This window comes from Mastomys coucha, unplaced genomic scaffold, assembly GCF_008632895.1.
Source record: "Mastomys coucha isolate ucsf_1 unplaced genomic scaffold, UCSF_Mcou_1 pScaffold12, whole genome shotgun sequence".
NCBI classification, from domain to species: Eukaryota; Metazoa; Chordata; class Mammalia; order Rodentia; family Muridae; genus Mastomys; species Mastomys coucha.
In genome coordinates this window covers 13959011-13974371 of record NW_022196894.1, presented here as the reverse complement: position 1 = coordinate 13974371, position 15361 = coordinate 13959011, and the positions used below count along the sequence as shown (strand labels likewise).

Sequence of the window (15361 nt, the reverse complement as noted above, 5' to 3'; positions counted from 1 at the left end):
TTTACCCTTTTCCAAACTTACAGGGTAGCCTGCAATTATCCCACATGAGACCTCAGACAAATACAGGTTATAGCAGGCAGTTGAAACACTGGTGCATTTGCTTGATTGCCTTTGATTCAAGATTCCACAGAAGACACAAACCAGGATACTTGCAAGTACTGTACGTTACACTAAAGGAGAAAGAACCTGAGTAGGGAGTTTAGGCTGATCATTCAGCTACTGACTTCCTTGTCAGACTTGCAGATGCAGATAATGACAGCATTTGCCTGTGAGACTTGTTCTAAGACAGATGTATTGAGATAGGACAGAAAATCATCAGAATTTTAGTGAAGTTATATAGAAATGTTGTTGGTTTGGTTTTTTTTGGGGGGGGTATATTGGTGTTTTGCCTGCCTGGATGTCTGTGTGAGGATGTTGGATCCCCTAGAACTGGAGTTAAAAATTGTTGTGAGCTGTCATGTGGATACTGAATTCATTTACAGTTTCAGAGGTTTAGTCCATTGTTGTCATGGCAGCATGCAGGTAGAATTATGGTGCTAGAGAAAATAGAGAGCTTGACATATGGCTCTAGACCCACAGGCAGCAAAAAGAGAGCTAGACACTGGACTGGGCCTGACTTGGATATTTCACAACCACCTGTACTGAGCTCCAGGGAGTCTGACATGTCCTAGCCTTGGTGGGAACTCACAGGCACACATACTTAAAGTTGACAGAAGTTAATAAATGTGTGTATGCGTGTGAAGTATCCAAGGAGTAAATTCCTAAAAATTGTCTAAAAGACTGTTTTTTCCTTGGTGTCTGTTTTTCTGCTGCTTTCTCACAGGACAAGTTTAGCTCTAGCTCTAGAATGTCAAGTCTTTTACTTTTGGCTCTTTAAGCCTGTGGTAGTTACTCTTTATTGTGAATTTGATTGGACTTTTAATACATGAGGGTGCGTGTGTGTGCGTGTGCACATGTGTATGTGTGTGTGTTGGGGGAGAGGAAAACGAATACACATTTCCAGTGAGGACTAAGCTAGATGACCAAAGCTGAATTGGATGGCGGCATCATGAGCTGGATGGAGTGGGACAAGAAAGCTGAGGGCAGTATTCTCCTAACACTTGCTTCCTCTTTGCAGTCATATGAGTTCTGCTGTTTCTATCCTATGATAGACTGATCTCCCGGTCACTGAGAGCCAAAGGACATCATCCCCCAAATTGTACCTCATTTTGTTGCAGGGATGAGAATTGTAACTACTCCAGTGACTTTACCCAGCAGACAGTTTTAATTTTATGCACTTTTACAAAAAAAAAATAACTTGGTCAAGCTGGACATGGTTTCAACTCCTTTGATCTCAATGGAGGGCAATGTAGGCTGCATTTTCTGTCCCCCTGGTCTGTGATTTGCATATACTGCAGCCATTTCTTTGCCTACATAAGTGTCTTAGTTAGGATTTTATTACTGTGAAGAGACACCGTGACCACAGCAATTCTTAAAAAAGACAACATTTAATTAGGGCTGGGCTCACAGTTTTAGAGGTTCAGTCCATTATCATCATGGCAGCAAGCATGCCAGCACACAGGCAGACATGGTGCTAGAGAAGGAGCTGAGAGTTCTATATCTGGATCAGCAGGCAGCAGGAAGAGAGGGGAGGGGAGAGAGGAGAGGGAGGGAAACTGGGCCTGGCTGAATCCTTGAAATCCTTTTCCCTCCCTCTCATGCTCCACATAGGCCACATCTACTCTATATGGCTACACCTCCTAGTCGTGCCACTCCCTGGTGACCAAGCATTCAAATCTATGAGCTTATGGGGTCATTTCTATTCAAACCACCACAAGGAAGGAAGCTCATAGTAGTTAGGTAAGCTTGTCTCTGTCTCTGTAAGGATAATCTTTACTCTTATAGCAAAAGAATCTCCCTTTCCTGTGTCTGGCACAGGAAACTTTACAAATTTAGTTTCTCATTGTCATGTCCTTTGCTAACAGGAATATGTGGCCCCTCAACCTCCCAGCTTCTTGTGCACAGCATAAGCAGCATGAAACAGAAGGTTGATCAGCCCTAGATGTTGAGTGAAGACATTTAGCAGCTCTTACCAGCCCGCAGTCTATAGGAACAAGCTATTTTTACATGGCTAAAGCAACATAAGCAGTTGTTTTGGTCAGCTGTTACCCTCACATCATCTCTACCTTACCACTTTCATTCTCCCCTAAAAACCAAAAGCAATACGGCAAAGAGTTAGTTGTCCTGAGTGGAACAGTTCAGAGTACAGACGGGACAAGACGAGACAGGGTTTCTCTGTATACCCCTGGCTGTCCTGGAACTCACTCTGTAGACCAGGCTGGCCTCGAACTCAGAAATCCGCCTGCCTCTGCTTCCCAAGTGCTGGGATTAAAGGTGTGTGTCACCATTGCCCAGCCAAACTATGTGTTTCTTAAAGAAGGAACTGAAGGATTGGTAAAATGTGGCTTAGCAGGTAAAGGCTCGTGGAACCAAGCCTGCATCGTGGTGGAAGGATGGAATGAGAAAACGTATTCCTGACCTCCACATGCACAGATACACAGATGATAAACAGGCAAACAAGCATAATGTTTAATTATTTTTAAAAGGTAGAATTGAGAAGGTTTGCTAGGATGAATTTTGAATGTGGGGGCTATTATTTCTAGCAGTGCAGGGCTGCCTTCTATACACAGGCATACTTGACTTTCCTTGAATATTCCCGCTCTAGCTAGGTTGGTGTTTATCCACATTCTCAACCAGCCTGCATGGCAGTGTCTTATGTGTGTATTCAGTACCTTGATTTAGGGTACAATTTGCAGTCTTAGCAGCTTCTTGGCCAACTGCATGTTCTCATCCTCCCAGCATGCCCTGTGTTATTCCCTTAGCCCCCTGCTAGAAGGCCTTTCCCTTTTTTTGCTCAGCCTATTCCTCCTATCTTCCTGAGGACATCATTCAGTTCCTTGGTTGGGGTTAGAGTATAGGAATCTGGAGACTGGCTGCATATCAGTCTCAACTGCCAGTGTGTACATCTGTTTGCTGGAGAGTTTCTGTTTAGACCCAGGGTATATGGAAGTAGGATGAAGTTTGGGGCCTGCCACGGTCCTGCCTGGGCATCTTAAAAACCAGGAAGACCAGATATAAGGAGAACAGTACAGTGTTGGGGGACTCTTCAGTTCTGGAGATGGATAGGGTGGAAGTTCCAAAGAGTTCATTCTTGGGAGACCCGGGGCATGGTACTTACTCATATCAACCAACCAGTGACCAACCCATCTCCATTAGGTTCCACCATTGTCTAAGGGTTTTACTGCTGTGAACACACACCATGAGCAAGGCAAGTCTTTCTTATAAAGGACAACATATATTTGGGGCTGGCTTACAGGTTCAGAGGTTCAGTTCATTATCATCAAGGTAGGAGTGTGGTGGCATCCAGGCAGGCATGGTGTAGGCAGAGCTGAGAGTTCTATATCTTTATCTGAAGGCTGCTAGCGGAAGACTGACTTCCATGAAGCTAGAGTGAGGGCATTATAGCCCACACCCACAGTGACACACTTACTTCAACAGGGCCACACCTTCTAATAGTGCCACTCCCTGGGCTGAGTATATACAAACCAGCACATTCCACTCCCTGGCCTCCATAGACTTGTTCAAACACATGAGTCTATGGGGGCCCATATCTGGCCATAGCATAATAAAAAGTACATTTAGTCCAACTTCAAAGTCCCCACAGTCTATAGCAGTCTCAAGAATGTTAAAAGTCCAATGTTCAAAGTCTTTTCTGAGATCCATCATCCAAGATTACTTAACTGTAATCCCTAGAGCAAGATAGGAAACCAGATGGGCAAATTCTAAACTCTGCATCTCCACGTCTGATGTCAAAGCAGTCTTCAGATCTCCAACTCCTTTTTTATCTTTGTTGACTGCAACAAACTTCATTTCCTGGGCTAGTCCCACTTCCTGTTAGCAGCATTCCTCAGCAGATAGCCCATGGCTCTGGCATCTGGAACATCTTGGGATCTCCAAGGCAGTTTTAGTATTACCACTTCTTGTTTCAATGTCTGGGATTCACATATGATCTTCTGGGGTCCTCCAAAGGGATGGTGTCACTTCTCCGGTTCTGCCCTCTTGTAGCACTCAAAGTTCAGGTTGGTTTACTCCACTGCTGCTGCTGTTCTTGGTGATGATCTCATGGCACTGGAATCTCCAGTATGCTGGGGTCTTCCATTGCAACTAGGCTTTACCAATAGCATCTCATAGGCTCTCTTCATGGTGGCAAACCTCAACGCCTTTGCACGATTCCTTCAGTACTGGGCCATCAACTGCAACTGAGGCTGCACCTTCACCAATGGCCTTCCACAGCCTCTCACAGTGCCAAGCCTCAGCTGCTCTTCAAGGCCATTTCATGCCTTCTAAACCAGTATCACCTGGGTGACTCTTACACATTACCAAGTACAGCTGCAGCATGAGGTACATCCTTGGCTATTGCTGAAACACAGCTTCTTTGTGATCTCAGAAAACACTTCCCAGAAGATTTCACCTCATTAATGCTGGTCTCTTAATCACCGCTAACTTCTTAGCTCCAGCTAACCAACATCAATTGTGTCAGTAGACTCTACTATTTTTCACTCTAAAGCTAGAGCCACATGGCTGAAGCTATGTGTTCTGCTGCTTTCTGGGGCTGGAACATGCCCCCCCCCCCATTCTATTACCAGTTTTCTGTTTTCTGACTCCCTGCTCTGTAGATTGACCTTGAATTGAGAGATCTCCATGGCTCTTGTCTCCTGGGATTAAAGGTGTGTACAACCATGCCTGGATCTAAATTTAGCTGGGTAGGATCTTGCCCCCAAATCCCTTAATCTGTTCTCTCCTAGAACATAGGATTCAGTTCCAGTTTGCTTCCTGTTGCCCCTTTAATACTTGAACCATATATTTTATATTTTTCCTTTCTAAGCTTACTAGACTTAACCAGAGAACAAAGTCTCTGATGGGCATTTCTGAGACTTACTTTGTCAATGCAATTAATCTGAGTCTCTTTACCCTAGCCTCAGGCAGACTCTTCAGGCAAGGACAAAAACTAGCCACATTCTTCACCAAAATACCACAGTCTTTAAGCCACATATTAAAATTCTCCACTGAAACCTCTTGGGCCAGGTCTACACAGTTCAAATCATTCTTAGCAACAAAGTCTTCCATATTTCAACTAGGATGAGCCATCAAACCCCACTTAAAGCACTCCATGACTTTCTAAATCCAAAGTCCCCAAATCTTCATTCTTCCAAACAAAAGTGTGGCCAAGTCTATCACAGCAGTTCCCCATTCCTGGTACCAACTTCTGTCTTGGTTAGGGTTTTACTGCTGTGAACAGACATCATGGCCAAGGTAAGTCTTAGAAAGGACAACATATATTTGGGGCTAGCTTACAGGTTCAGAGGTACAGTCCAGTATCAAGGTAGGAGCATAGTGGCATCTAGGTAGGCATGGTACAAGCGGAGCTGAGAATTCTCTACATCTTCTTCTGAAGGCTGCTAGTGGAAGACTGACTTCCATGCAGCTAGAGTGAAGGCATTATAACCCATGCCCATAGTGATACACCCACTCCAGCAGGGCCACACCTTCTAATAGTGCTGTTCCCTGAGCTGAGCATATACAGACCATCACAACCATTGAGCAGAATACTGGTTTTAAAACCTACCATACGCCTGGTCTACAGAGTGAGTTCCAGGACAGCCAAGGCTACACAGAGAAACCCTGTCTCAAAAAAAAAAAAAAAAAAAAAAAAAAAAAAAAAAAAACAAAAAAACAAAAAACAAAAACCTACCATCACTTGGTATGTTCTGTATTGGGTTATATACTCTAGTAGCTCTGTTCATAGCTTCGTTAAAAATAGACAGAATACTTCTAAAAGTAAAACTTGTTTGGTGAAGAACTCTCAGAATTTTGTAGTAAGGAAATGGAACCATTGGGAATAGCAGAACATACTGGGAAACGGAGAGGCAGAGTTATGATATTGGATAAGAACTTCACACCAAAGTTTGCAAAGATAGTTGCAACTCAAGATAGTTGAGTGAGTTAAATGTACGCACTGTGCAGCCCGAATGTCCAGATGAAGAGCTGAGCTGGGTCCCTGCTGTGAGGAGGTGGGATGAGCTTGGGGTTGTCGCTGTGCTCCTGGTTGTTTTACAAACCAGAGAGGCCAAGTATAAAGGAGAGCAGTACAGATGGAGGGATTGCTTAGTTTTGGAGGTGAGAAAGGAGGAGGAAAGGCCAAAGAGTTCATTTTGGGGACCCTGAGACCGTCACAGGGTAGGAGAAGAGAATTGACTTGGTCAGGTTCTCTGCTGATCTCTGTACACATATGGTGGCACATGCTGACACATGCACAAAAAAGCCAATGTAAAATAGGAATAACAACAAAATATTAACTCACAAATGAAGATGTACAGGCAAAGCTTGCTGATGTGCACCTGTACTTCCAGGCACTTGGAAGACTAGGACCAGAAAAATACTTGAGCCTAGTAGTTTAGGGCTATCCTGGGCCTGGACCTTCTCTTCTTTTAAAAATGAGACAGGTAAGGTGGTGGTGACAGCAACTAAGGCTAGACATGGTAGTGTATACCTATAATTGCAGGGCTCAGGAAAAGAGGAATATTGCAAGTTCAAAGCTAGCTTCATCCACAGAGAGGCAGAAAACCAGAAAGAGTCCTGGTGAGATGCTTCAGTGGGTAAGGGTGCTTCCTACCAAGGCTGATGATGGCTTGCATCGCTTTACTTCCCTGGAACTCACAGGTGGGAGAAGAGGACTGATCCCACATGTCCTCTGCTCCACATGTGCATGCATGTGTGCCCACACATAAACACCCGTACAATGTTACAAAAAGCTAAAGAGAAAAATATACAGATGACAAATAATATCATTTGTCATTGAGAGAAACTTGAACTAATAGTGAAATGCCGCTCTACATTTCTTAGTATGGTGACAATAAAATATATTGGCAGCTTTAAATGCTGGCAAGACTGAAGCAACAGTCATTGCCAGAGCTATACAGATGGAACATTTGTCTTAGTCAGGGTTTCTATTTCTGCACAGACATCATGGCCAAGAAGCAAGTTGGAGAGGAAAGGGTTTTATTCAGCTTACACTTCCACATTGCTGTTCATCACCAAAGGAAGTCAGGACTGGAACTCAAGCAGGTCAGGAAGCAGGAGCTGATACAGAGGACATGGAGGGTTGTACTTACTGCATACATCTAGGAGTTTACAACCATCTATAACTCTAGCTCAAGCTATCTGAGACCCTCTCTGGCTTCTCTAGCTACCCACACATAATGTGTTTACACACACACACACACACACACACACACACACACACACACACACACAATAAATCTTTAAAAATGTACCTTCCACAATTTCATGTTCAAACTGATAGCACAATTTGTTGGGGACTGACTATGGAACTTTCAGGAGGTGGGGCCTGGCTGGTGAAAGTATCACTAGGAGTGTGCTTTGTGGGTTTTAATCTGAGCCTCCCTCTGCTTTCTGTTTCTTTATCTACATTAATGAGAACTATGTTCCAAAATAAGCCTTTTCAAGTTGTTTCAGGATTTAGTCCCAGTTAAGAAGGAAATACAGATAACTTTATATAAAACCAAACATATTCTTGCACCACAAGCCAACAATGGTACTCTTTGCTCTTTTTTATCTGGACAGAAACCTACCTAGAGATGTCTGTAGCAGGGTTATTTATGACTACCAAGATGTCCAGACAAATATCTTTTAGCACTAAACATATGAGCTAATTACATATTATGGAAGAAGCCACTCAGAAAGCTACTATCCATATTTATTCAGACTACTGTAAAAAAAAATGCTGTCAAAGATGTGGCATATAAGCAACAGAAATATTTCTCCTAGTACCAGATAGAAGCTGAGAAATACTCGTTCATGTCATTGACAGATAGTGTTTGATGTTTCTCAGTTTTTTGGCTAGTGAAAAGGATATTTCAGCCGACTATATCTCTTTGTTGAGTAGGTGTATATATGCCAGTGTGGGGTGGCGTCGATGCTAGGGACTGGACCTGGGCTCTTGGATGTCTTCTACCACTCAGCTACACTTTTACCCCTAATGATTTAGTTTTGTTGCTTGAAATTTTTATTTATTATTAGTATGTGTATGAGAGAGGGAGAAAATAGGGAGCATATTTGCTACAGCACACAGGATTCTGTGGAGTCGGTTTTCTCTTTCTGCCATATGGTTCTGAGGCTCTAACTCAGGTTGTCAGGTTTGTGTTACAAATACTTTTACCCACTGAGCTGATGCTTTTAATGGGTGAATTTGGGGAGGACACACACATTCAGATCATAACAGCTCTACAATATATGATTCAAGTTCTAAGGTATAACAGTGCAAAACCCATAAAATGTGTAACTTCCAGTGATAAACCTACTATGAACTATGGCCTCCAAGAAGTGCATTGTAGGTTCATGGATGGCAACATTTCACTTTCTAACGAAGAACGTTCGTTGATAGTGAGGGAATATTGGGCCTCTGGGTTTTTTTTTTGTTTTTTTTTTTCAGTAGTTTCAGCTTTACTAAAATCTACTCTAAAAAAGATAAAAGTAGTCTACCTGTCTAATTTACGTTTCTGCTGCCATGAAGAGAAACTGTGAGCAAGGCAGTTTATGTAGAAGAAAACATTTACTGGGGCTTGTAGTTGTAGAGGGTAAGTCTGGCAGCAGGCAGACAGAGAGGGCGTTGGAGCAGCAGCTGAGAGCTTACATCTGATCCACAAGCACAGGGCAGAGAGAGCAAGATAACTAAGGAATGGCATGGGCTTATGGAAACTCCAGGCCCTTCCTCAGTGACACAGCTTCTCCTTGTTAGGCCATGCGTCCTAATCCTTCCCCAACAGTTCCACCAACTTCATATCAATCATTCAAACATGAGCTATTAGGGGCTATTTTCATTCAAACTATCCTACTACTAAAAAAAATAGCAAGGCTGTAATAATACTTTTATGACATTGATTTCAGACCCTTTCACAGTTTACTGAGCATCTTAGCTAGAAATCCTGGTTTGTTGTTGGATTACCTTTTTGGTAGAGGGTTTTAGTTAATGTATATTGGTAATTAATGAACAATTAAAGCAGCCCTGGCTTAGCCATAGTTATGTAAACTATGTATTTTCCCCCTCCTTTTCTTTTAGGATAACCCTCCATATGATAAGGGAGCCTTCAGAATTGAAATCAACTTTCCAGCAGAGTATCCATTCAAACCACCCAAGATCACATTTAAAACAAAGATCTACCACCCTAACATCGATGAGAAGGGGCAGGTCTGTCTGCCAGTAATTAGTGCTGAAAACTGGAAGCCAGCCACCAAGACTGACCAAGGTGAGGCATGTACCTTTCTTCTCCCTGCCTTAGATAGAGCTCTTTTCTGGAAATACTGCTTTGAGATGGGAGCTTAAAGGTTCTCTTTAATGCCCTCTTAGACAGAGTTGAGAAAACTATAGCTACTCTAGCGTGGGAAGAAGTGCTGCTGAGACCTCAGTCCTGTGAGGCTGCCTCATCTCAGTTGGCGTGTTGACTATCCAGAGGCCCAGGCCCCTGAAGGTGCAAAAAGTTGTGATAGTGCCTGATAGGGAGAATGAGGGCGGTGCTAGATGCGTATAGGGAGAATGAGGGCGGTGCTAGATGCGTATAGTGGTCAGTGCCTGGAGTCAGCCCAGCAGAAAGGCAGGCTAACAGAAAGGTAGCTCCATTAGAAGGTTTGGGTTCAAGACAAGATACAGTCAGATCTGGGTAACATTTCTGTGAAAGCACACAGCTAACTACAGTGTGTGTAACTTGTTAGAAGCAGGTGTGGCTGTGTGTATCAGAGCTCACTCTATTAGAAAAGGATTTGATTCTGGGTTGTCACTGTTCCCTCACAACCAGGGGCCTTGCTGAGTTGAGTCACCTTGCCTGGGAGAAGTGCTTCTGCACTTGGCCCTCTGGGACTGGCCACAGTTGAATCTCCAGAGAACTGATGACATGGAGGCTCACAAGATCTGGGGTGCACATGCTTCACCACCTCCTAGTCCTCCTTTATCTTCCTATCTGTATACAGCACTGTTGTTTCAGGTTGGGGGTGCTCCCAGCCCTCCAAAGAGCCAGATAGGTTAGGGCAGTTTTCTATTCTTTTGTAAAATATACTTATCGGCTATAAGAATTTCATGCAGCGTGGTGGTGGCACACACCTTTAATACTACCACTAAGGAGGCAGATCTCTGTGGGTTCCAGGATAGCCAGGACTACAAAAGAGAAATGTTTGGGGTTTTTTGTTTGTTTGTTTTTTGTTTTTTTGTTTTTCATTTCAGGTATAGTGTTAGAATTACTGTTTTTATGATTTGGAAAAGCTTAAGGCTTCTTCCTAGAAAACTAATTACTTGTCTTTGTAGCATGGCTTTGATTCTGATATCTTGGTCAATAATAACACTTGATGTCCTATTTTCCTATTTTTGTTAACCTGTGGCTATATTATAACCACCATTGAAACTTAGTGGTTTATGGCTGCAGAGATGGTTCATTGGACGCTGTTCCTGAGAACCTGGGTTTGTTCCTCAGAACCTATACAGTAGAGTTCTGTGACTGTAGTTTCAGAAGATCTAATGTCTCTTCTGGCCTCCAAGGGTACCAACCAGGCTTGCACAGACATACATGCAGGTACAATGCTAATACATTTAAAAGTTAGTTAGTTAGTTAGTTAGTTAGTTAGTTAGTTAGTTAAAGATAAAATGAAACTGACTTAAAGTAGCAGCTTATTGCACTTTCTGTAGAGTGGCTGTCTTAAACAGGGCTGGCCACTCTTGGGGTTATTCAGGTACTGTTATTGTGGGGTAAATTGTCCCACTTGTCATTATTCACATGTGTGGCAGTTGGTGCTGGCCAGGCACTTGGCTCTCTTTGTGCTGCTTATTCTCCATGAAGAGGATTGGACTTAATAACAACAGAGGGGCTCTAGGATGAAAGCAGAAGCAACAGGCTAACTACAACTTAATGTAGTACTAATACTGTTCCCATGTACTTTATGGATTCTGTTGGTCAAACAAGTACGTCTTTAGGCAGGGTATTCAGGGTGGTAGAGGTGCATAGGCAGAGGAGGGGCCACAGGCACCAAGTTCCCTTACTGTCTCTATCTATTTGCCTGAATGTATATTTGTGTACCTTGTACATGCAATGCTGGGAGCTCAGATGGCATCAGATCTGACTGGAGTTACAAATTCTAATGAGATGTCACATGAGTGCTAAGGAACTCAGATCCTCTGGAGAGCCATCTCTCCAGCTTCTATCTCTCTACATACTTAGTGTGGGTTATGTGGCACTGTGGTGGCCATATGGTAGGTGCTTTTGTGTTCAGTGTTGGTGTTTGTCTGGTCTTGTTTCCTGGCTGCTGTGCAGCAGTCATTATCCTATATCACCTTCCCTTTTAATGTCTTGCAGTTGTGTATTTCCTAAAGCCATGAGCGAGCATGACACTTGTGCTTCATAGCATGTGCTTGTGCCCTTAGGAACATTTCCATTGATAACTCCTTTCAGATAATGGCATGGTTCTTGTGGTGTGTGTAGACTTTTTGCCTTCATAGATATGTGTGTGTACATGCCCAGTGTCTAGGGAGCCCAGAAGAGGGTGTTAAATTCCCTGAAACTGATGTTCTTAACCATTGAGCCATCATCTCTGCTGTGGCACCAAGACATGTTTTATTAAACAGGTATGGAAAATAAAAATGATAAGATTAGCAGCTGATGAGATGGCTCAACAGTTAAAGAGTACTTGCTCACCACAGAACAGAAGTTTAATTCCCAGCACACATTTGGTGGCTAGCAACCAACCATCTTTAACTACAGTTGCAGACGATCCAATAACCTCTGTAGCATCCATGAACATTGTATACACCCAGGTCCCAGACAAAACATCCACACAGGTAAAATAAAAATAGATAAATCTTAAAGAAATGATGTTGACGGTAAAGTTAAAATGTTCTTAGAATAGGAGCTGGGGGGGCTGGAGAGATGGCTTAGTGGTTAAGAGCACTGAGTGCTCTTCCAAAGGTTCTGAGTTCAATTCCCAGCAACCACATGGTGGCTCGGAATCATCTGTAATGAGATCTGATGCCCTCTTCTGGTGTGTCTGAGGACAGCTACAGTGTACTCACATAAAATAAATAAATAAATATTTAAAAAGAAAAGAATAGGAGCTGGAGAGATGAGCTCCTCAGCAGATTCAGCAGTTCAGTTGAAGTTTAGTTCTCGAGTTCAGTTCCCAGGATCCACATTGAGTGGGCTAATAGCCACGTGTGATTCCAGCTCCAGGGAATTTGATACTCTCTTCTGCCCTCTGTGTGCATTCTAACATGAAAAGACGCACACGCATGCATGCGCGTGCAATAACCTAGGCATAATGGAATAAGCAATGTGAAAAAATGCTCCTGTGATCCAGCAGGTCAACTTTCAGTTGAATGTGCTCCCCAAAAATGAAAGCATGGATTCACACAAACATTTTAAAAATTACATTCGTGTGTGTGTGTGTGTGTGTGTGTGTGTGTGTGTGAGGGGGGGGCGGAGGAGGTAGAGGGAGAGGGCACGTGCTGGAGGTCAGAGGACAATTTGAGGGACTCAGTTCTTTCCTTCCCCCATGTGAATGCCAAGGATCAAGTTTAGGTTATGAAGCTTGGAAGCAAGAGCTTTTATCTGCCAAGAATCCCTCTGTCCTGAAACACTTGCATTAATGTTCATTGCAGTTCTATTCATACTAGGCATGAGGGAGAGCAACTCAAAAACTCTAATGAATATACATAATGTGGTACCTAGTCTCCTTTCTGTTTCTGTGACAGAGCCATTATAACCAAAAGCAGCTTGGGGAGGAAAGTTTATTTCAGCTTACATCGTGAAGGGCAAGTCCGGTGTGGTGGCGCACACCTTTAATCATAGCACCCTAGAGGCAGAAGCAGGTGGATCTCTTGAGTTCGAGGACAGCCAGGACAACACAAAGAAGCCATCTCAAAAAATAAAAAGAACTAAAGTAGAGACAACAGAATGATGCTTACTGGCTTGCTCAGTTTGCTGTCTTTCTTATACACCCCAACACCACCATCTATCTGCCCAGGGTGGCACTGCCTACAATGAACTGGGCCCTCCCACATCAGGTATCAGTCAAGGGAATGCTCTATAGACTTGCCTACAGGCCAGTCTAGTAGTGGCATTTTCTCAGCAGAAGGTGGTCCCTCTTTCCAGACAACCCTGGCCTATATCAGTGTGACCAAAGACAACAATGGTATTTCCATACAGTGACATACTGTAAGCCATAAAAACATAATGAAGTACGGATTTATGGTAGAAGGTATACACACTTGAAAAATAGGGTGCTATATGAACATGATAATGTGATTCTGTATACAGCTTGTGGATTGTGGATATGTAGCTCAAGTTGGCCTTGAACTCTGGACCCTTGTCTTATGTTTTTAAGTGATGTAATTTCAGTGGTGATGCTAGCACAACAGCGTATGAATTTGGGAATCTGTAAACTTAGTAACTTCTCACTCAGTACAGCACTTTCTGTGATAAGTCCTGTTCCTATAGTTCCTCTGAGCAGACAGGTGCAGCTTCGTAATATGCCCCCCCACCCCCATGATTAGACGTGCCCTGAGTAAAGTGTATCATACAAGAGAACCTACCATCACTAATTGCCTAGAGAGATAGACCTATGTATAGACAAGTATAAAAGTGGATAGGCCTACTTTCTGCAGAACACTGGAGAATGGGACTGACTGGAGCCAGGAGGTCCAGATGTTCTAGAAGATGGTCTGTGCTACCTTATTTTCAGTTTTGAATGAGTGAATTTATTAAGTATATAGCAAGCCAAAGTAAAAGAATAAACAGTACTGGGTGTGGTGGCACACACCTTTAGTCCCAGAACTTGGGGGCAGAGCCAGGGGGATCTTTGTAATTTCAAGGGTAGCCAGACTTACAAGTTAGTTCCAGGCCAGCCATGCTACATAGTGAGACCCTGTCAGAAAATCAGGGATGAGGGGTCTAGGTAGTGTGGCACCTATATGAGGCAGGACTTACTTAAAGGGGGCCAGTTGGAGTCTCCCGAGAGAAGCCCAGGCAGAGCAGTCTCTTTTCAGGTGAGAATTCCATATAAAAACAAATTGCATGTAGAAAGAACTTCAGCACAACACAAACTGACGGGAAGTTGACGTATCACCTGCAGTTCCTGGTTAGGCTTTCTCTTGATGACTGGGCTTCCAACTTTCCACCTCTTTCCCACTGCAGGCATTTTTATATCATGAGATAAACAGTAGTAACTTAATGTTAGGAATGATTCTAGCTGTCTTCAAGCCACAGTCATGTTTTCTCTTAGGCCTTTTTTTGTTCTCTGCTTGCTGTCACTGAGTTAGGGGCATAGTATACACCCTCAGAAAAGGGGACCTTGGAGGATCCCTGATGTAATCATGCTTGGCTCTGAGATGGGAGGGACAGGCAGCCCCCTTCTCGAGCCAGCTTCTCGGAGAGTCAAAACAGCATATGACAGCTTACCAGTAGAATGTACAGCCCAGCAAGGTTCAGGCCCAGAGGCTTTCCTGAGGCTGGGGATCAGTCAGCCGCTAACTGTAAGCTGTAATCTGTAATCTGTCTCTCTTGATTATAGAAGAGATGGGTTGAGTTCTGGTGGTCAGAATTTTGAATAAACAGAAGGCCACTTTGTCTTTAAAACACATTTGTGAGCATGAGACATAGCCCAATTGGTACAGAGCCAGCCTTGCATGCATAAAGCCTTGACTCCATGAAAATAGATTAGTGGTACTGGGCTGTAACCCAAAACTCAGGAGGGTCAGGAATTCAAAAAATTATAATTTCTAACTACAAATCAGAAAAAGGGAGCAAGCTGGGTTTGAGTCAGTATAGCGAGAGGTTGCCGTTTTCTCTCCTGAGATTAGCAGCATCTTGCTGTGCTATTTAACCCAATGCCTTATCTTTCTCTCCGCAGTAATCCAGTCCCTCATAGCACTGGTGAATGACCCCCAGCCTGAGCACCCACTCCGGGCTGACCTAGCTGAAGAATACTCTAAGGACCGTAAAAAATTCTGTAAGAATGCTGAAGAGTTTACAAAGAAATATGGGGAAAAGCGACCTGTGGACTAAAATCTGCCATGAGTGATTCCAGCAAGTTTGAGCAGAGACCCCGAGCAGTGCATTCAGACACCCCGCAAAGCAGGACTCTGTGGAAATTGACACGTGCCACCAACTGGCGTCTGCTTGTGGCAGTTACTAACTTTCTACAGTTTTCTTAATCAAAAGTGGTCTAGGTAACCTGTAAAGAAGGATTAAAAAATTCAGATGTTCTA

The 15361-nt window shown here is 43.4% G+C and overlaps 1 protein-coding gene across 2 annotated transcripts in view; it reads left to right on the top strand.

Moving 5' to 3' along the window:
* The window catches only part of Ube2l3 (ubiquitin conjugating enzyme E2 L3), a 42419-nt gene extending 27058 nt beyond the window's left edge, over window positions 1-15361 (top strand). For both annotated transcript variants that reach the window (XM_031363262.1, XM_031363263.1), the window contains exons 3-4: window positions 9179-9365; window positions 15004-15361. In XM_031363262.1, coding sequence (XP_031219122.1) covers window positions 9179-9365; window positions 15004-15158 — 342 coding nt within the window. In that variant the 3' untranslated portion in view covers window positions 15159-15361. The remainder of the gene's footprint in view (window positions 1-9178; window positions 9366-15003) is intronic.